The 21,252-nt window shown below is 46.1% G+C and overlaps 1 protein-coding gene across 1 annotated transcript in view; it reads left to right on the top strand.

Moving 5' to 3' along the window:
• The window catches only part of GAN (gigaxonin), a 53,244-nt gene that overhangs the window by 19,350 nt on the left and 12,642 nt on the right, over nucleotides 1-21,252 (top strand). Inside the window, exons 2-9 of the mRNA XM_030298013.1 lie at nucleotides 8,708-8,822; nucleotides 11,195-11,545; nucleotides 14,001-14,218; nucleotides 14,436-14,557; nucleotides 17,743-17,855; nucleotides 18,778-18,927; nucleotides 20,230-20,366; nucleotides 21,047-21,175. Of these exons, the coding sequence (XP_030153873.1) occupies nucleotides 8,708-8,822; nucleotides 11,195-11,545; nucleotides 14,001-14,218; nucleotides 14,436-14,557; nucleotides 17,743-17,855; nucleotides 18,778-18,927; nucleotides 20,230-20,366; nucleotides 21,047-21,175 (1,335 nt within the window). The remainder of the gene's footprint in view (nucleotides 1-8,707; nucleotides 8,823-11,194; nucleotides 11,546-14,000; nucleotides 14,219-14,435; nucleotides 14,558-17,742; nucleotides 17,856-18,777; nucleotides 18,928-20,229; nucleotides 20,367-21,046; nucleotides 21,176-21,252) is intronic.

The raw sequence follows: 21,252 nt of genomic DNA, 5'->3' as shown, positions 1-21,252 counted from the left end.
TAACTTAGTCACTCCTTCTGTTATTTATTAGTTAGACTCCTGACTTCCTGGCTTACGCAGCTGTGTAGAGAATAGCCCCACATCCTAAGGTGGGGTCAACCTGGGGAAGAACAGCCGTCCAGCAGGCTGGAAAGAGATTTATTGGGGGGTATAATGCTAGAGGCTTCACACTCCTAGAAATAAATAACCGTAACGTTTCACTTTACTGACTGAAGCCCGTGGTTAGAGGTAATGGTTTGTGAGTTCCTCGAGATTGGGGCTCACCCCTAGCTGAGGTCTGATTTCTGAATCCATACCTTATAGCAAAGTCGCTGGCCTCGCACTACAGTTTTTACTGGGTTGGTCACACTTCGTGTCTCTCCCGCCAAGGGTCGTCATGCCTGTGCAGGTGTAAGTGATGTCACTCGTAGCTGTGCTTGTGCACAGTCCCTGTGATGGCCCCACCCGACCCTGGCACCTAAGCGCACACACCGTCCTGCTGCTGAAGGTGGTTCCCGCTTTGTGTGTTCTCGTTTCCAAAAGCATTATCTTCCTTCAGATTCGTTTTTCCTTTGTTCAGATCACATGACTCAAAGGTATACACTTTCTGTGCTCGTATCTCTTCCAGATATTGATGTAATTGGTTCCTCAGAGCAGATCTAAATAGGAACACTGTATTTCATCTGCAGAGCGGATGATGCGCTATCAGATAGAAAACAGAAGACGTGTTTGTGACCCCTTGTGTGCAGCGAGGGAGGGGCAGGGAGGTGGTCAGGGATGGAGAGCACTGTGGCCAGGACCTCTCCGGACTCGTTCCTGCGTCTTCTGTAGTGAAGTGGTTCTGTTCCAGCTTCCGTACTATAGGCCTGGTTGGTAGGGTGACGCCTGAACAGCAAACCCTTCGTTTTCCGGAAACCTTTCCCAATCTTTGCATTTTTCCGTGCAGCGCACCAGGGGTGGTGAGCAGAGTGAGGTGAGGGAGCGTCCAGTTAGTTGGGTCCATTCGCAGGCCACAGACCTCCCGTATGGCCACCTCCCTCCAGCATACATGGGCTGGAGCACAGAGGCAGGTGGTGGCACTGTGGGCATTCGGGTCGCTCTGCTGTAGTGGAACACGGGCTTCTGGAATTGCCGACTACAGCACACGTCTGTAGGATGCTCCCCTCAGTGTGGCCGAGCCAGCGGGATGCTGTGCGGAAAAGCTCACAACCATTCGGCCGGTCAGTAATGCTGTGTCTACACGGGCTGCCCCTGTGCTGCTGTTACTTTAAGCTCATACATACTTGTCAGGTGCCCGTTCAGAACCAGCCACTTCATGAGGTAAGGGGGTAGAGCGGTCAACAAGACAGAGTCACCGAAGCGGTTTATGAGACGATGATAAAGTCTCTGCAGAAAAATAAAGCAGGGAAGGGAGGAGTGGTGTTATTTTCGACAGTGTGGTACCTGGGCTACTCTTTGGAGCAGAGACCTGAAGTGAGTGAGGTACGAAACCATGTGACTGGGGAGTCGGGGGGCGGAGGGAACATTCCAGGCAGCAGGGAATGTGTCACAGTCAGCTGAGGAACTCTTTAAATGTACAGTCTTGGACCTGACTCAGTTGGTCTGGGATGGGACCCAGGGATCTGTTTTTCTATAAGAGCTTGCCAGAAGATTCTGGGAAGCCAGGTTCAGGAGCTCCTCTTAAAACCCATTCAAATTATGAGTCATTGCAGGATCTGTGTGAGGAGGGAGGTGTTGGGTGGTAAGCAAGTGAACACTGTAATCCGTCTAGGTAAAAAGAGCTGGAGGCGAAGAGAAGGGAGTGGAGGGAGATTCATGGAAATAGTGAAGGGGAAGGAACAGTTCAGAGCCTCCAACAGCATGCGCCCCACTGCTGTCCCGCTATCCTAAGGGAGGAGTGCGGCCGGGCCCCGTTCTCCTCCCTTTCCCACCTCCCACTTGTGATCTGTGCCCTAGCCGTGCAGGGTTAGGCTGGGGGCGCTTCCCGGCCAGGTCCTGTGGCATCGCGCCCGCCCCTGCTTCCCCTGCCCGCTGCTCCCTGACTTAGGCCCTGTGGGAAGAGCGCTGAGTGACTGGTGACTGGCTCGTTAGCCTGCACCAGTGCCGGTGCCGTGGGAGGGCGCTCACCTAGAGGCCCGGGGCACCTGCTTCCTCTCCCACCGTGGGGGGGCCTGGGGGCTTCGTTGGGCCGCCCACCGGGACCCTTGCTCCTGTCTCAGGTACCCACGTAAATGCTTTTCTTTCATGGAGACAGTGTTCTTGGGTGGCAGGGCGCTGAGAAAGACGGGTTCCTGCTTTCCCACCCGTAGGAAAGCAGGCCATAAAAGGCCTTGTCATGAGAGGATGCCATCTGTTGATGGAAATCTGACCTGCAAATTAGTACTTCATTAAGTTGAATGGGGACTAAAACAATACATTTTTAAAACAGACTTGATTTTTTTTTAGAGCAGTAAGGTTCACGGCCAAATTGAAAGGAAGGTACAGATGTGTCCCACGTACCCCCGTTTCCCCCTGCGTGCACAACCTCTCCCATGGTCAGTGCTCCCACCAGAGTGGTACGTCTGTTACAGTTGATGGGTCTGCCCTGACCTATCGCTGTCACCCAGAGCCATGGCTTGTGTTAGTGGTCACTTTGGGTGGTGTACATTTTGGGGGTTCAGGCAGATGTACGATGACGGCAATCCATCATTATTGCCTCATACGGAAGAGTTTCACTGCCCTAAACATCCATTTTGGATGTGGTTTTTAGGAGCTCATGAAGATCAAAAAGGAGGGGGGAGCATATATAAAACAGGTTCCCCCCAGGAACGTAAATTCTTAGTTGGGCATAGAAGTGGGGAGCCTAAGCCCCTCTGCACGTATCTCAAAGAGCCTGATACCGGTAGTGGCCCAATTTGAGGTGACATGAATCACTTAAAACTCTGTGAGTAATGCCTGTGAATCACCCCAGAATTTCTGTAAATCTTGACTTAAACATTACGTTCTCTTGCATTCTATTCGAGTACATTTCCTTGCTTTTAGACTTATTCTCTGTCCCTGTTACATCAGATCCCATTCAGTGATGTCTAAAGTGGTTCTTGGAAGAAGGAGGACCAGGCCCGGTTACCTGGGCATTTAGACACCTTGAACTTTCTCAGCACTTGGCAGCCAGTGAGAATAGAATTATTACAGCAGCTTCCTAGCTAGTAGCCAACAACTTTTTTTCTTACAAAATCACTCTTCAGTGTTGCCAAGAAAAAAACAAAAAAAAAAAACAAAAATTGATTTTGTTTCACACCTGTTCAACTTCAATAGGATGGAAAATAAATGTTCACCCAGAGGAAAAATAAACTTGCACGGCACAACCCACAGAAGGCATGTCATAAATCGTACCTCACCGGTTGGCTTGTGGGACTCCACAGCACGCCTCCAGAGCTGAGTCTCTGCGCTAACTTGATGGCCTGTTTCAGCAGCTTTGTCCAGAAACGTATGGGGGCTGGAGAGCTCCCAGATCACCTTATCTAACCTCTTCTTTTTACAAATGAGAAAACAGGGGCAGAGAGGGGAAATGTCTTGCCCTAGAAACAAAACTGGGGAAGAATGTGACGAGCGTGGATATTTATATCTGAACACCTGAGGCCCAATTTTATACTACTCTCAATTATTTCTACTTTTTTCAGAGTGTGATGAAATTCTCCAAAGTGATATGTTAAGGCTACCGCATTTTCCAGGAGAGAGTTTATAAATCGACATCACATCCCAATAAAACCCAAGGGTATTGTGACTTCCAGTAAATTTACATCTGACCCCATAGCTTCCTAGAGCACAGATGAAGGACAGAGAAAAGAACAGTTGATTTGCCACCTTTTTTTTTTTTTTTTTGATGGGCTTTCAGAGCAAAACTCAGTTATTAACGCATTGGGTTAGTTTTTTTGTTATTTTTTAAGTCATTAACACATTGAGTTCAGTTCACTGACTTCTCAGTTGTCTGTGGCAGAAGAGAGAGAAGTGGTGTGTACAAGACAAGAAAATTCTAGATAAAAAAGGGAAAGCTATGGAGAAAATGTGTTGGTCTGGAGAGTGAGAAGGGTAGTTAATTGGTGGGTCTTGTATAAATTAAGGTATTTACTGAAGGAAATAGATGTCAGACAGAATGGAACAAAAACTAACAGGATTAAGAGACTTAGTTGGGGAGTCAGAAGAAAATGAAGACAAAAAAGGGGGAGAGGGGCCCCTGGGTGGCTCAGTCAGTTAAGCGTCTGACTCTTGGTTTCGGTTCCTGTCGTGATCTCACAGTCTCGTGGGTTTGAGCCCCCATCCGGCTCCACGCTAACAGCAAAGCCTGCTTGGGACTCTCTCTCTCCCTCTCTCTGTCTCTGCCCCTCCTCCACCTACACTGTCTCTGTCTCTCTCAAAATGAATAAATAAATTTTTTAAAAAGGGAGAATGAGACACGTTTGAGGCTACTAAGTTGGAAAGGGATGGCAGCTCTCCGAGAAATGAGAGAAGAACAGAATGGTGGTAGACTCTGAAGCAAGACTGTTTCAAAATAGATTTGAGTGACTCTTACCAGCTAGGACTGGAAGGGACTCAAGAGCAGCTTTCACTGTGTTCTTGAGGGGCGGGCGGCCACCCAGCCTACTAGGCATCACCTGCACACCGGTGATGGGCTGTGAACGGTTACCCGCCATAATGCAGGTGCACGCATGGAGGCCAAGAATTTAGAAACTTGTCACAATCTGACAGAGTAATTGTATGTCTTTTGAATCTGATGATAAGATCATTGGAGCCTGCATTTTATTATGTGTCTTTTATTTCATTTTTTTTAATAATTCATTTTTTCGTTGAGGTATAAGTGACATTATGTTAGCTTCTGGTGTACAACATAATGATTTGATACTTGTATACATTGTAAAATGATAGCCACAGTAAGTCTAGTTAACAGCTGTCACCTTACATAATTCCAATTTTTTTTTTCTTGTGATGAGAATTTTTAAGGTGGTCTCTCTTAGCAACTTTCAAATATGCAGTACAATGAACTGTAGTCGCCATGTGGTACATCATATCCCCATTATATTTCTTTTTCATGTTTGTTTATTTAATGTTTACTTTTAAGAGAGAGAGAGAGAACACAAACAGGGAAAGGGCAGAGGGAGACAGGATCTGAGGTAGGCTCTGAGCTGTCAGCACACAGCCCGATGCGGGGCTCAAACTCACGAACCGCGAGATCATGATTTGAGCCGAAGTTGGACCCTTAACTGATTGAGCCACCCCGGTGCCCCTCCTCATTATATACATATTTCACAAGATATTCATCTGGGATGTACCAAACCCACCATGGGGAATTTGAGAAGCATCAGTTGGCCACTCAGAGGGGTCTGGAGACCAGCAGCATCCGCTCCGCCTGAGACCTTGTTACAAATGCAGAAACTCAGGCCCCGCACGGACCTTCTGAATCAAGACCCCTGGATGGCTCTTAGGAACGCTGAAGTTTGAGGAGCCCCGTGCTTCAGTCCTTTCAGTGTCGGACGGGTGAAATAATTAGAAGTTCTTTCTCATGCTGCTTCTGGTTCCGCTTCACCGTACCTGACATCACGCAGGAAGGAGATCTCCTGTGATAGCACTTGAAAAACCGCTATCAATTCAAACACGTATTTTACAAATAATTGTTGAAGGTCTATTCTTTGCAAACCGCTGAGCTACGTTGTAGAGTTATGGTGATAAAGAGGACTCTGGCCTCAAGGAACTTCCAGTTAAATAGGTAGGAAATGAGGTATGTACTTAAATATTGCAATAAAAACAGAACTTGATGAACCCATAAGATAAAGTGCTTGGGAAATTTATAGCAGGAGAAATTATTTTTACCTGCACGGAGGTGAGGGCAGAGGTGCAGCCTGTGGAGGATGGAGTGACCGAGAAGCACTTTTTGTAGAACTGGCATTTAAACCAATCTTTACGAGACGGGTAGGAACTGAATGTGCACAGACAGTACCAGGAGAGATCAGAAGCAGGGTAGGGAGACGTGGGGCAGGTGTAGGGATCGGAACTTAAACCATTATAAAGCTTTGTGATTTAGCCTTCAGATGTTTAGAGACTTCGATAGTACAGTGATTCGTTTTTCGTGGGCTTTGAAAGGATCTGCTTTTAGAGAGGTCTGAAATAGTGCTCATATCTACAGGACTCTTTCTTAGCCATTTCTCACTTCCACCTGCTGAGAGAAAACTGTACTTGTTAAAAGGGATCCTTCATTGTGAAAACACATGACACTATAGTCAACTTTTTTTTTATGTTTATTTTTTGAGAGAGAGAGAGAGAGAGAGAGAGAGAGCGTGAGCAGGGGAGGGGAAGAGAAAGAGGGGGGCAGAGGATCCAATGTGGGCTCCGCACTGACAGCAGTGTGCCTGATGTGGAGCTTGAACTCATGAACCGCGAGATCTTGACCTGAGCCAAAGTGGGACGCTCAACCGACTGACCCACCCAGGCACCCACCACCACCACCACCCCCCCTCCCCGCCCCCGGCCCTTTTTTTTCTTAAAGTATAGTTAACATTTTTTTTTTTTTTTAATGTTTATTTACTTGAGAGAGAGAGAGACAGAGCGCAAACGGGGGAGGGCTAGAGAGAGAGGGAGACACAGAATCTGAAGCAGGCCCCTGGCTGTGAGCTTGCTGTCAGCACAGGGCCTGACGCGGGGCTCAAACTCACGGACCGCAAGATCATGACCTGGGCCGAAGTTGGCCGCTCAACCGACTGAGCCCCCCAGGCGCCTCTTATTTTTTATTTTTTAATGTTTTTTTCTTTTTTCTTTTTGAGAAAGAGAGGGAGACAGGATCAGAAGCAGGCTCCAAGCTGACAGCAACAAGCCCGACGCGGGGCTCAAACTCATTTACTGCGATCATGACTTGAGCCAAAGTCGGACGCTTAACCGACTGAGCCTCCGAGGTGCCCCTGAAATACCTTTTGAGTAAAACAATTTATTTCAATAGGAACTGTAGGGGCAACAGCAGACCTGAAATACAGGAAGGAAACAAGGATGTCTACGTATCTTCTTCGCATTCTGTCCCATCAGTTTCATCTTCTCGGGGTCTTCAGGGGCTCCCAAGGCTTCCCGAGGCTTCCCGCTGGCACCAGGATGGACTGGCTTCCTTCTGCTTGTATACAGCTGTTGCCCTAAGACCATTCTGCACCATTCCCTGCATTCACTGCACTTCTTCCCAGAGTTGGGCCATGTCTTTCCATGACTGAAATCTTCCTTTTTCTTGATGTACTCACTTGTTTGTTGGGGCACGTTTTCCAGCAGCACACTGAGAAGGCCGCATGGGAGATCGTTTGTTTTGAGACCACGTACAGCTGAAAATATCTGCCCTATCCTGACATTTGGCTGGTTATAAAAATGTAGGTTGGAAATAATTTTCCTTCAGAATTTTGAAGTCATGTGCTCTTGGGGTAGACCTATGTCCTTATCTTTGGGCCTTTGCTTTCAGGGCTGATCAAATCCTCCAGGTATTTTTGTCTGGAGAATATAGGTCTGGTTTTCAACATTTTAAGAGCAGAATTGAGGGGGAAAAGATTGATGGTCGCAGCATTCAGTATGTAAACAACTCTTTGCTCTCTCTGTTTCTGGTGCAGTATATACCCACCCTCAAACGTGCCTGATATTCCCCCCTGTCCAGACCTAGCCTCAGTCTTACACCCTTCAGGGTGTAAATCACTTATCTTCCGCTGGCGCTGGGGAGGGCCTCACGGGGAGTCGCATAGGTACGTGGAGGCAGGACCTGGCAACTCGACTCCTTATCGCTACCGTCACCCTGCGTGTGTTTTCTGCTCATGACTCACCCTCCTTTCACAGCTGCCCCTTACGACCAGTTCCCAGCCTCCAGGGGTGGGGTTGGGATCTTAAGTCAAATTTAGGTTCACTGCTAAGTTACAAACATCTTTTAGACGTCAAGTAAGGTCCCAGCTCTTAAACAAGACCTAAAAAGCATTCACTGTGAAAAAATTCTTCACGTTCTTCATCACCTTTAACAAAAGTGCTAAGCCTGCCGAAGGATTAGTATCAAGAATATAATACAGAACTCCCCCACCTCAATACAAAGACAATGACCCCAATTTAAAAAAATGAACAAGAGACTTGAACGTAGCGTGTGTTTTGCAGAAGAGGAAACGCACGTGGCCACAAACAAGAGGAGATATTCAGCACCTGTGTGGCGAGGGTGCTGCGGCTGCAACCCCCAGGAGAGCGGTTCCGTGGGTACAGGAATAACAACGAAGCAAAGGAAGATCGAACCCAGGGTTTAGGGTGGATAGTCACTGCAGAGGGGTGAATGGGGAGAAGGAATGTGTGGGCAGGAGCAGGTGGAAGTCAAGGTCCCAGCTTTTGTTTTGGGTGGTAGGCTCGTGGGGTCCTTGTTACATTATTGAAAATAATTAGGTAATTAAATACATGAAAAAAATAAGCCTAATGGGGTGGGTCTCCCGAGGTGAAGTAGACAGAGGTCCTTGCTCAGGTGGATCTCAGTTCTGTGGTTGTCTGTTTTGGTTTTTAAGAAGTCGTTCTGAACCCTGGAACAAGTGTTTTGTAGTTGAAAGTTATAAAAATATCTGTATATTAACCTAAAGTTAAGAAGCTACATTTCCCAGCTGGGGTTCATATGTTGATAAATAATCTACTTTATAGAGTTTTACTGCATAAATATTTACAGCTATGTCTGTTCTTTCATAGAAATTTTACATTTTTTTCCCTTTCTTAGGACAAAGTTAAACTATAACCCTCCAAAAGATGATGGATCAACCTATAAGATTGAACTTGAAGGGATATCGGTAATGGTTATGAGAGAGATCCTGGATTACATCTTCAGTGGGCAGGTATGATGAGACACACAGGGAGGAAGACTAAGGAGAAGCCTCTCAAGGTCAGGGTCTCCTTCATCATTCTGTGACGGAGCAGCCCCACCCTCTTCATCTGTCATTGTCCGTGTGACGCGCGTCTCCTGCTGGGAATGGCACCCAACTCTGTTCTTGCCGGGCTCTGTTCTTAAGAGCAGACTGGGTAGAATCTTCACCCCGTACCGGTTTTTGTATTCATCATTCCGACCTCCACCTTCCATCGTGAGAGAGGAAGAAACTGGGTGCTCCTTCCACGGCTGTCTTTTTTTGTTTGTTTGTTTTTAAATCTTAATTCCCATCTCACTCTGTACCCATAGCCTGGAAATGGGAGCTTTGTTGGGCGGTGGGAGTTTATTTTTTAGAAATAAAGAGTTTGAGATTTACTCTAATGGCAGGCAACTGTATTCGTGATTCCTGGCTCCTGTTGCCTCGGTAGGACCAATATCCCTGCTGTACCCCGTTCTTGCCCGTGTCCCTTTGCTCTCTGTGCCCACTTACATTTCTGGGGGATTTAATGAAGCCCAGCGAAGAAAGTGAGTGATTAGACTTCTTTCTTTTTCTTCGCCATCGTCGAGCCCCTAATCCCTGATTACGTGGTTTGAAGTGTAGCACGAGGGCTCCTAAGAATGACCGCAGGTGTGCACCAGGGCTGGCTTATGACAGGAGGAACGTAGCATATCTTACATTTAGTTATGTGAGAATGCATTTTATCTTGACTCTTTTTGAGAGCTTCTCTCCTACTCTCTCCCTTATTCCTTCCTCATCTTGTTTTACCTTTCTCGTTTGTAAGAGCCATCTATCTCCTCCATGTTTTCTAAGCATTCTGGACGCACTGCTTACCTTCTCTGAATATACTCATTTGGTCAACCTCGGTGATTGTCATTCCCTTTGAAGGTTTTGGGTTAATTTCATGATGTCCTCCCCTTTTCTTTTCTCTGAACACTCTTCTCTTTCCTCTGAGCGCTAGGTGGGGGGGGGGGGGTTGTGGGCATGTAAGGTTTTGTGTGTGATTGTTAAAAATAAATGAATTTAGATTAATTTTGGGATGGTCCTTAAAATACCAAAGCGTCACAAAATTGGGAGCATCACAAAACCAGGCTGAGGACCAGCCTCTCATCTCACTTTTAAAATCAGCTCAGCAGCAGCTATAATAAGTTATAAGCCAATAAGAGCATATTCCTTTTCAGGCTTGGATTTGAATCTTGAAACCTTATTTATAGATTGACTTCTGTGTTTTTTGTTCCCAATTTAAATTAATTATGGTTTAAAACCATAGTTGCAGCATAAGTTGTAACAAACTCTTGGTTTGACAGTCTAGTCTTAATTGAGATGGAATTTAGTGGTGTTTTCACATGCCTGTATCTGACTGGTGTACCGCTAGCCGCTGTTTTGTGGCTGAATTGAACACCTCAAGTACAAGGGAAACGTTTCCTTACTTGTGACCTACTCGACACACTTCTTGCCACACTTGTATTGCTCGCTTTCTAAGGTGATAGGCAGTCATACGTTCTTTTTCTGCATCTGTGGTACAGAATGTGTAAAATGTTCCCTGTGGTCCTGTAACCTGGAATCCCTCCCTCTCACTTCCGAGGGTGGGAGAAGCATCCATTCTTTGGGAGAGGAGAATCTGGACTGTTGTGATGGTGGCAGTCTTGTAGAGACTTGTTTCTTTACGTCGCCTCCATGTTGCGTGCAGAGACTGTCAAGTGGGTGGAGGAAGAAGAATCAGAAGATTAAGGAAAAGCGAAATTCATAACGATAAACAAGAAATACTACCTTAGGGATTTCTGCCAGAGAGTACCTTTGAGACCAGAGTACACGTGTCGCACCGAGTGCGATGTTTGGCATTGGGAATGAGGTTCTCGGGCAGCGTGGCCCTCCCCTCGCCAAGGGGCTAGAGTGGCGTGTCTGACGTGCCATCTGGCAAAAGACGGAATGTGATACATCTGGAGGCAAGATGTGCCACAGTTTCAGGGCTGGCGTTTAAAGAAACCTCCTTCAGTTGACCACAGAATGCGGACCTGTCCACTCCCAGCACATAGGCCTGGAAGTGAGCAGGGTGGACGGTCCGCCTGCGGAGGGTTCATGGTGGTTCATGTCGGTAAAGCAAGGGAAGCCCTGGGAAAAGTCAGCCGGCCACGTGCTGCTCATGTTTTGTGAGGGTTCACCGGGTGTCCTCAAACTCCTCTTGACGAAGAAGCCCTAGGCTGGACCGTGTGACGTTGCCAATATTCATTCGATCATCTTTGACCTACAAAAGTGGAGCTTTCGTGTGGTTCAGCCTAATAGGTTAGCGGTTTGGGTTTTCAATCTGTACATTCAAATGTAAAATATTGATGATACTCTTGCAGATCCGGCTGAGCGAAGACACAATCCAAGATGTTGTGCAGGCAGCGGACCTGCTCCTGCTGACGGATCTGAAAACTCTGTGCTGTGAGTTTTTAGAAGGCTGCATTGCCGCAGAGAACTGCATCGGTATCCGCGACTTTGCACTTCATTACTGCCTGCACCACGTCCATTACCTGGCCACGGAGTACCTGGAGACTCATTTCCGAGACGTCAGCAGCACAGAAGAGTTCCTAGAACTCAGTCCACAGAAGCTTAAAGAAGTGATTTCTCTGGAGAAGTTAAATGTTGGCAATGAAAGATACGTGTTTGAAGCAGTGATCCGATGGATAGCACACGATACAGAGCTAAGAAAGGTACCTGTGGGGTATAACATGGTCTAATTTGCCTTCTTACCTACCTATGTCATTCATTTGTTTATTTAATCCACAGAATAGATGTGTTGTCTTTCCTCTTCAGCCTGACGGACTTACAAAGTTGTGATCTAAAAGATGTCTGTGGGGGGCTCCTGGGTGGCTCAGTCGGTTAAGCGTTGGACTTTGGTTCAGGTCATGATTGAACGGTTTGTGAGTTTGAGCCCCACATCGGGCTCTCCACTCTCATTGTAGAGCCCACTTCAGATCCTCTGTCTTCCTCTCCATCTTCCCCTCCCCTGCTCACTCTTGCTCTCTCTCTCAAAAATAAGTAAAACATTTAAAAAAATGAAAGGTGTCTGTGGTACATCTTTGCATAGGATCATTGGAGCCATTGTTTTTTCAGACCACACTACAAAAGCTCACATAACTCGTAATATAGCAATGAAACCTTTAGTACTTGTAAGGAACGTGATCTCTCTTGTACAGTGTTTTTAATGGGAAACTGCATTTCAGGCTTAGGCTGGAGATTATAGAAATTCAGCGTCCCCACTCTTTTGTTCAGCATCCTTCCGTCCACCATTACTGGGCTAACCCGTGCGGGACTCTGACAGAGGCCATGGAGCGAGAGGGGGCACACAGGCTCTGGCAGACGGGTGAGGGGAGGGGGCTCTCCCTGGGTGATGGACACCATTCAGCAGAAGGCAGGAGAGCTCTCTGCCGTCTTCATGGTGATGCAGTTCTAGATGGGATGAGTCTGGGAGCGACAGCTGCAGAGGAAGGGTCTCAGAGAATATCAGGCTTTAGATCCACACTGTTTCTACACTGGGGGCCGGAGGAAATCACAGAGCTTTGAGTCCAATATTTATAGACTCCAGCATCGATTACTGTATGCAAAAAAAGAACTATGTCAGGTTTTAAAGTAGTTTTCAGAATGTATCATTGCGTTGTTAATTGTTCTCCGTAACTGTTGACTGAGGTTCTAGTGAAAATTCTGTAGGGCCGTTGGGGCACCTGGGTGGCTCAGTCAGTGGAGCGTCTGAATCTTGATTTTGGCTCAGGTCATGATCTCACGGTTTGTGGGTTCAAGCCCCACATCAGGCTCTGCTCTGACAGCGCGGAGCCTGCTTGGAATTCTCTCTCTCTCCTTCTCTCTCTGCCCTTCCCCACTCACGTTCTCTCCCTCTCTTTCTCTCTCTCTCAAAATAAATTTAAAAAAAACCTTTTAATTCTGTAGGCCCATTTAGAAATGACGGACTACTATATTATAGATAGAAACTCTTACATGGTATGATTCAGAAATACACGCTGCTGTATGGTTGTGGTCTCAGTGCGGTAGTTAGCGCTCTCTTTTCCACGTTAGGCAGGTGGATGAGGAAAGGAGATAGGAGCGTTCTCAGTTCGCTGCTGCTCGTGGAGACCACTGTCACTAGCTGCCCCTTCCTTTCTTCTTCAAGTGATGAGGTTGCCAGGGAAACGAGGCATTTCTTCCTCCTTTGGTTCGAAGACTTACAGACTTCATATCTTAAAGGCTGTTATGTATGACTCAGGATACAGAAGAGTATACTCTAAAACGACTGTTGCCAAATCAAGAAAAACTCTTCGTTAAGGGAGTTTCGCCTCGTGTGTAGAATGCTGCCGTCAGTTCAAGTTTAATGATCCATCGTGAAAAGTATATAATTCATACTATACATGTTAGATATTTTTTAACAATAATAATTGAAGAAATACAGAGTACTCAGGATTCTTCTGAACTTTTGCTTTTCTATATTTTTCTTGTAATACTTTTTTATTTATTTTTTTATTTTACCACTTATTTTTTTTTGAGAGACAGAGCGTGAGTGGGGGAGGAGCAGAGAGAGAGGGAGACACAGAATCTGGAACAGGCTTCAGGCTCTGAGCTGTCAGCACAGAGCCCGATGTGGGGCTCAAACTCATGGACTGCGAGATCATGCCTGAGCTGAAGTCAGACGCTCAACTGACTGAGCCACCCAGGCGTCCCGATCTTGTAATATTAATGTTCCTCCATTTTCATTGCCCGTTGCACCATATCGAATCAAGCTATTACTGTGTGTAACGTTTCTGTAAATGTGATTGAACTCCCAGCACATCCAGCCGTGTGAAATAAGGCCACTCCAGCCGAGCTCCAAGGTTTCCCGTTGGTAAGGTGACCCTTCAGGGTGTAAAGAAAGCCGCTTAAAACTTCTCGGTGCTGTATCAGATATAAATCTGAACTGATTATTTTTCAAGTTAAACTTGTATTATTTATTAAGGCCGTGGGAAGTAGAAAGGAAAGGGGCCGGTAAAGCATATTCACGAGGCGCCCGCGCTTGTGACTTGCCCACCAATGAGCTGTTAATCATTTCAGGTCTCCGTGAGCCAGAAGAGGGATGTTCTAAACACTGTGTCCTACATCCTTCATTGTTTTTCTCCCCATTCTTTCTACCTTGTCGTGCAGGTCCACATGAAGGACGTGATGTCAGCGCTCTGGGTTTCAGGGTTAGACTCCAGCTACTTACGGGAACAGATGCTGAACGAACCGTTGGTGCGAGAAATCGTCAAGGAGTGCAGCAACATACCGCTGAGTCAGCCGCAGCAGGGGGAGGCCATGCTGGCGAACTTCAAGCCGCGGGGTTACTCCGAGTGCATTGTGACTGTGGGTGGAGAAGAGAGAGTGTGAGTATTGGACGTGAATCGCTTCAACAGTCGTGTAAGGGGAGAGCTATTTCCACGCGAGCAGGGATTCATAGTGTTGTTTTGGTATCTAAGCATCATAGCAATAGAGTTTTAAAAATGTTTTAAGCGTTCTCTAGAGCAATGAAACTAGTCATAGTTATTGTAAGCAGAACTATATAAAGCACTTTAACTGCTAATCAATTATTTATTTCCTTAGTTCCCGGAAACCAACAGCAGCGATGCGATGTATGTGCCCTCTTTATGACCCTAATAGGCAGCTTTGGATTGAACTGGCCCCTTTAAGCATGCCAAGAATTAACCACGGAGTTCTCTCAGCAGGTACCATTCTGTGGTCAATTTTACTTAAACACAAGATCAAGTAATATGTAATTTCAGGGTTGTACAGAATGACGCAAAACCTTGTAGAGATTTAATTTGAATTTTAAGAGATAATTGTATTATCTCTATGGTGACATCTTCTGTCTAGCTCTAGCCTTCGAGAGTCTGTAAGGAGGAGAGTGTCTTCTGTCAGTCTTTATTGCTCCTGAATCTCTCATACCGAGCTATTTTTGAGAATTTTAGTAGAGGAGCATTTTACCTGATGATGTAACTGATGGAAAAGCAGGACTCAGTGATTCTTCCCATCAGTTACCTGTGTGGCCACACCCTGAACACAGAATTCCTTTGAGCCACGCCAGCCCCATTTTTGAAATTCATGCCATTCAGAATTATAGTAACTGTATCAAAAGTAAAGCTGTTATGTGAAAGCCGGCATTTTGTGTGAGACTTCAGAAAATACTACTTTCCTTCAAAGGCTTCAAATTACATTACAATAGAAAGTATCTTTCACTGACCTTTGCAAGTTTGAAAACAGCTCCACATCATTCAAAGCCCTCCCTCGAGGTGATGGGAAAGGTTGTACTTGCTGCCTTCTGACCGTTGGCTGCTTTTCTCTGCACCTGGGCCTGCCCGCTTGGGTTCATCCGCAGGTGCCATTTCACTAAATTCTAATTACTGTCAATCGTCTTCCTGGAACCCCTCTTCTTATATAGTCTCTGCTTGCCCGCTACCATTGCTTTCAAGATTTTGAAAGCTGTACCAGATTATAGAGCTGGCTAAAGCTAAACCAGAGGACAGAAGTGGAATCATTTTGTGGGTTCCAAGATTATTGAAGTTAATTGTTAGGAATAAGCAGCGGGAGGCAGCGGTGTAGCCAACAGGATGTGGGTCTGATTTCCCTATTCTGTCTTCTCAGAATTAGCTTCCTCACATTTTCTTCCCATAGTATGTACATATATTCATGATTTTCACACACGCACACCCACCACTCTGGTTCCAGTGTCATGGATTTTCCAAGATTTCCTGGAGAGGTTGGTGCTTCAGAAACATTGAACAGTGAGGATGGGGTTGTGTCCAGCTGTAGTGAGTGTGGCTGTGAGGTGACCGAGTGGTTCCTATTCCTGCCCACGCCCCCTCTTTTTTGCTTTAACTGATGGGCTTTTTTTTTTTTTTTTTTTGTCATTCACTTTTTTCCCTCTCTTCCAGGTTAGAAGTTATAGTCTTTGTCTATATTCCTTTGAAAGTCATCATAGAAACCATAGCCTGTATTCTTAAGTTATCAAAGCTTAAGTGCATTTCTGCTGTTTTTCATGTTCCACAGTCCTGCAGTATTAAAATAGGACTTTATGAGTAAATATTTACATATAAACATGTTTTATTCATCTATGTTTTATATATGTATCTATGGAGTGTCTTTTTACCGGCCTATCCACCACTTTCTTTGTTTTTCTTTCTTCTTCTTCAGACCTTCCATCTAGGATTATTTTCCTTCTCCCTGAAGTTCATCCTTTTGAAGTTCCCTTAATGTGGGTCTACGGGTAGCAAACGCTTGGATTTGTTTGTCTAAAAATGTCATTATTTTGACTTCATTCCTAATGGATACTTGTGCTGGGTATAGAATTTCAGGGCATCTTAACTCTGTGGCTTGGCCTTTCCTCAAATGTGGAAAATTCTTATTCATGTTCATGTCTTTAAATATCGCCTCTCTTCCATTGTCCTCTCTCCTCCTGCTTTTTGGAAGTCAGATTAAACATGGCTACTCCTTTTTGCTCTGTCCTCAGCCTCCTGCCATCATTTTGTTTTGTTTTCCATGTTTTTGTCTTTCCATGTGTTGCCCTCTTTGTGATTTCTTTTGATGTACCCTCCATTTAATGAGTTCTCTCTTTAACACTGACAGATCTGCCATTAAACCAACCTACTGGATTTTTTTTGTAATCTAGTTTTTTTTTCTTTTTTATTCCTAGAAATTCTCTTTAGATCTTTTTTAAATCTGCCGTGTCACTTCTGTAGTCCCCTTTTCCCAGGAGTTATCTTAAAATTTGTCTTTCGGTTTTTAAACATAGTAAGCTTTGTCATTTTGTTGGCTTTCTGATTAGTCCAGTATTTGAAATTTGAAGTCTCTGCAAAGCCGCTTCCTGTTGTCTTCTGTTGCCGGTTCTTCTTCATAGTCTGCTTTCTATGTCCTAGTATCTTTGGGTGGGTGGTGATCATTTTATTAAAAAGTGTTCATAGGAATAACTTGGTGCTCTAGAATCTTAGAATATCCTAATCTAAAGATTAGATAAAGGTACTTTCTTCCACACAAGTTTTACGTTTGTTTCTTCCAGTTGCCTGTAAACACTACAAATTTGGAATTACTGGAAACCAGATGCAAACCCTGAGGTCTTCCAGACAAGCAAGGAGATTTAAATCTGGGTTCTGGTTCTGGTTGAACTTGGGAGAGGCTCCCCTGCCAGAAGCCACACTTTCTATGGGCCTGGGGTTTTGATTTCTGCCTTTTTCATGCCCTCAAAGCCTTACAGGATAGGTTGGAAATTTCCCAGATTGGTAAATGCCCTCAGAGCAAAATGGTTTCCATGGTTGGTAACCTCTCCAGCTCCCACTTTATCTCAAGCTTTGCCATACTGTCCTGTTGGCTTCTTCTCTTTTCAGAAGATTATTTCATTTCAAAACTGTTTGGTCCAGGAGGTTAGCTGTGTTGCACAAGAATTGGTATAAATAACCGGATCCACCATTACCTGAAACAGGAAGTTGAACAGTGACTCTTAGATCCTGTCTTGAATACAAAGTGCTCACGGTGCCCTGGATCTGAGTGCTCCTGGGTCTTGAACGAGCGGACGTGGGCTGTAGATGAGAAGCCGTTTGAGAGTCACAAAGGGGAAATAGAATTGATGCAGCTGCCCAGTGTCTGCATGGGCGGTGTCAGTCTTGGTTGTATGCTGTAGGGCAGTGGGAAGGCACTCGGGTGCTGAGGGAGCTACAATAGTCATAGTGACTCTCAGATGTGATTAGGCTCCCTCACGAAGGATCCAGTGAATTGTGATCAAGACCTCACACCCACTGCTGTTGTACTTAGAGAAGTTGTCTCCACATACTGTCTCTACAGCTGGGGCATTTATATTCGGCAGGAGGGGGGTGGAGACCAAAGTTTCAACTTCCTTGTGTGTCTCATTTGATTTTTGCAGAGGGATTCTTGTTTGTATTTGGGGGCCAAGATGAAAATAAGCAGACCCTGAGCTCAGGAGAAAAATACGACCCAGATGCAAATACGTGGACTGCATTGCCGCCAATGAATGAGGTAAAAAGCTTTTTCATTTGCTTTGATAGGGTGTCTTTCTTCCCTTTAGCGCTTTTGTTTTGCATTTGCAGAGATGTAAGAGGAGAAGCAGGGAGCCTGCCACACGCCCCCCACCCCCACTATGCTAGTGCCCACCTTCCCGCTCCTCCCTGTGCCTTTCTCCAGCCTACGCACGCTCTTGCTTTGGGACCTTTCCCAGATGCCCTTGCACCTCGCTCCTTGTTTCCCACAGTGTCCGCACAGCACTCTCCAGGAGGCCTTCCGTCGGCCCCTCGGCTCCCACCACACTTCCTGTTTTCTTTCTCTTCGTGAGGCACAGCACCTTCTCACGTGCTGGGCATTTTTCGTGTTCACACGAACTCCTTGGTGGCCAGGGATTTTGTCTGTGTGCTGAGGGCTCTATCTTGAGTGCTGCGACGATGCCGGGCACAGCGGGGACAGCGGGGACGCTGAGGAAGTATTTGCTGGCAAACGAGTGTGAGCTCCCTCAGGCCTCTGTCATTCCAGATGGCCTTGGCCTGAGCCTGGCCTCCCCGTGCCTCTCCCAGCCTCAGGCAGCGCTGTTGCTGTGGCTCTTACTTGGCTTTCACACCAACCTGGAAACACTTAAGTAAACACGGATAATTTTATTGACCCAGAAGGTACTATTGTTGTGAGCCACGACGAGTGAGAAACAATGATTCTGCCAGTGAATTTATCACATGGGTGATTCCCTTATTCGGAATCGCTCCGGGATGGGGGTTCTTTGTCTGTTGTGGCAGAAGGGTGAGCTGCCAGCGAAATCACAAATATCTGAGAGAGAAGGCTTTGAGCCTGGAACTCTGGAATATCCTGGTATCTGTAATTTGTAATAGCGTGTGGCCACCTGCTTTCAGTCTGGCAGTTGGCCTTCCGTGTGCAGAGACCTTTGCTGTCTTTTCAGCCGCGGCATAATTTTGGAATTGTGGAGATAGATGGAATGCTGTACATTTTAGGAGGAGAAGACGGTGAGAAAGAGCTGATCTCCATGGAGCGCTACGACATTTATTCTAAAACCTGGACAAAGCAACCTGACCTGACCATGGTTAGAAAGGTGAGAACCACGTCTTGGGATTACTCGTTGGGTTTTAAAGTTAACGTTGGCTCGTTTCCCACACACGGCCTTTAGTAGGATCAACAGCGTTAGGAGAATGAGTGTCGCCAACTTCTGTCGCTGTCGGTGGCTCGCCTCTGTTACCAGCCGTCCGCCAGGATAGCGTGTGAGTGCTCACCCTGATGGTGGGCCCTGCGGTGTCCACACCCGTGCTTGCCAGATGTGTCCTGAGGGCGCTGTCCTAGGAAGCGAGCAGGTCTTCCAGACCTGTTTTCTCAATCATTGTTCAGGCCTGAGGAGACGCAGTCTGCAGGCAAGAACCGCCGTTGCATACTGAGTAGGGTGAAGACACGGCCCCCGTTCCCTGGTGTGGGACGGAGGGGCTCTTGATCACGCCAGACCTTCGGGCAGTCCCGTGGGTATTTACAGCTCAAGTGCTGGGTTCCCACTATCGGTGCCTGCTCACTTCGGAGCGGGAACTAAGTGACATCCATTCAAGATGGAATCGAAATCTTGGAATCTTCGAAGAGTGGTGGAAGAATGGAGAGCCTGGAAAGCCCCCTTAACAACTAGGCTTTGGGCGCCCGGGTGGTTCAGGTGGCTCAGTCTGTTAAGTGTCCGGCTCTTGATTTAGGCTCAGGTTATGGTCGCGTGGTTTGTGAGATCAAGCCCCGCATCAGGCTCTGCAAGGACAGTGCAGAGCCTGCTTGGGATTCTTTCTCTCTCTGCCTCTCCTCTACTTATGTGCTCTCTCTCTCTCTCTCTCTCAATAAGTAAATAAAGAAATAAACTTTAAAAACTTAGGGTGTTTGTATATCTCAGTGTAATAGTATTAGATGGAGTTTAACAAACAATATGTGTGCTTCCTCCTCTTCTCGTTTTTAAAATCCTGTGTTTGTCAGGTTGGAAAACACCATAGTTTGACTATTAAAAATCAGATCCTTGGGGCGCCTGGGTGGCTCAGTTGGTTAAGCGGCCGACTTCGGCTCAGGTCATGATCTCGCGGTCTGTGAATTCAAGCCCCGCGTCGGGCTCTGTGCTGACAGCTCAGAGCCTGGAGCCTGTTTTGGATTCTGTGTCTCCCTCTCTCTGACCCTCCCCCGTTCATGCTCTGTCTCTGTCTCAAAGATAAATAAACGTTAAAAAAAAAAAAAATCAGCTTGTCTTTAAAAAATAAAAATAAAAAAAAAATAAAAATCAGATCCTTTCACAGATACCCTTGGGTACCCTCTAGACTAAAAGTAGCCTTTGTCTAACTTGAATAATCAGTCGTGCCTCCCCTCTGTTGCTTTCTCCTTTCAGATTGGCTGCTATGCAGCTATGAAAAAGAAAATCTATGCCATGGGCGGAGGATCATATGGAAAACTCTTCGAATCTGTGGAATGTTACGACCCAAGGACCCAGCAGTGGACTGCTATTTGTCCGCTAAAAGAGAGAAGGTCGGAGAGCGTGGACGTGGACTTTGTAGATCCCCCCTTTCTTCCAAATGAACCTTTGTCTTGACTTGGCATTTGGTTTCTCTAAAAGTAAATGAGGGGCACCTGGGTGGCTCAGTCAGTTAAGCGTCTGATTTCCGCTCAGGTCATGATCTTATGGTTCGTGAGTTTCAGCCCCACGTCAGGCTCTGCGTTGACCGTGCGGAGCCTGCTTCGGATCCTGTCTCCGTCTCTCTCTGCCTCTCCCCTCCCCCGCCCACTCTCTCTGTCTCTGTCTCTCTCTCTCAAAAATAAATAAAGGGGGAGGGGAAGGGAGGGAAGTTACAGAGAGGGAAGGAGGCAAACCATAAGAGACTCTTAAGGCCTGAGAATAAACTAAGGGTAGATGGGGGTTGGGGGAGAGGGGAAAGTGGGTGATGGGCAATGAGGAGGGCACCTGTTGGGATGAGCACTGGGTGTTGTATGGAAACCAATTTGACAATAAATTTCATATTAAATAAATAAATAAATAGATTTTTAAAAAAGTAAATGAAGAATCCATTTCCTAAAAAGGAAGACCCACATATTCATGAAACCCTGTATGTCATGGGGTTACAACAAACATAAGAGGAGTTAGGGAATCAATCCATTTACAACCATGGGTTGTAAATCCAATAGCTGATATGCTCTGTGTGGTCTTTCAGATTTGGAGCTGTGGCCTGTGGAGTTGCCATGGAACTGTATGTTTTTGGGGGAGTCAGAAGTCGTGAAGACATCCAGGGCAGTGAGATGGTCACTTGCAAGTCTGAATTCTACCACGATGAGTTTAAAAGGTAATTATGAGCGGTTTCACGTAACTTCTGCAACTTTTCCTTTACGCTTTCAAAGTCATGTCTTAGATTTGTTTCGT

Source organism: Lynx canadensis, chromosome E2 (genome assembly GCF_007474595.2).
Source record: "Lynx canadensis isolate LIC74 chromosome E2, mLynCan4.pri.v2, whole genome shotgun sequence".
Taxonomy (NCBI): Eukaryota; Metazoa; Chordata; class Mammalia; order Carnivora; family Felidae; genus Lynx; species Lynx canadensis.
Note: the sequence above shows the minus strand (reverse complement) of the source record. Positions and strands in the feature narration are given on the sequence as shown.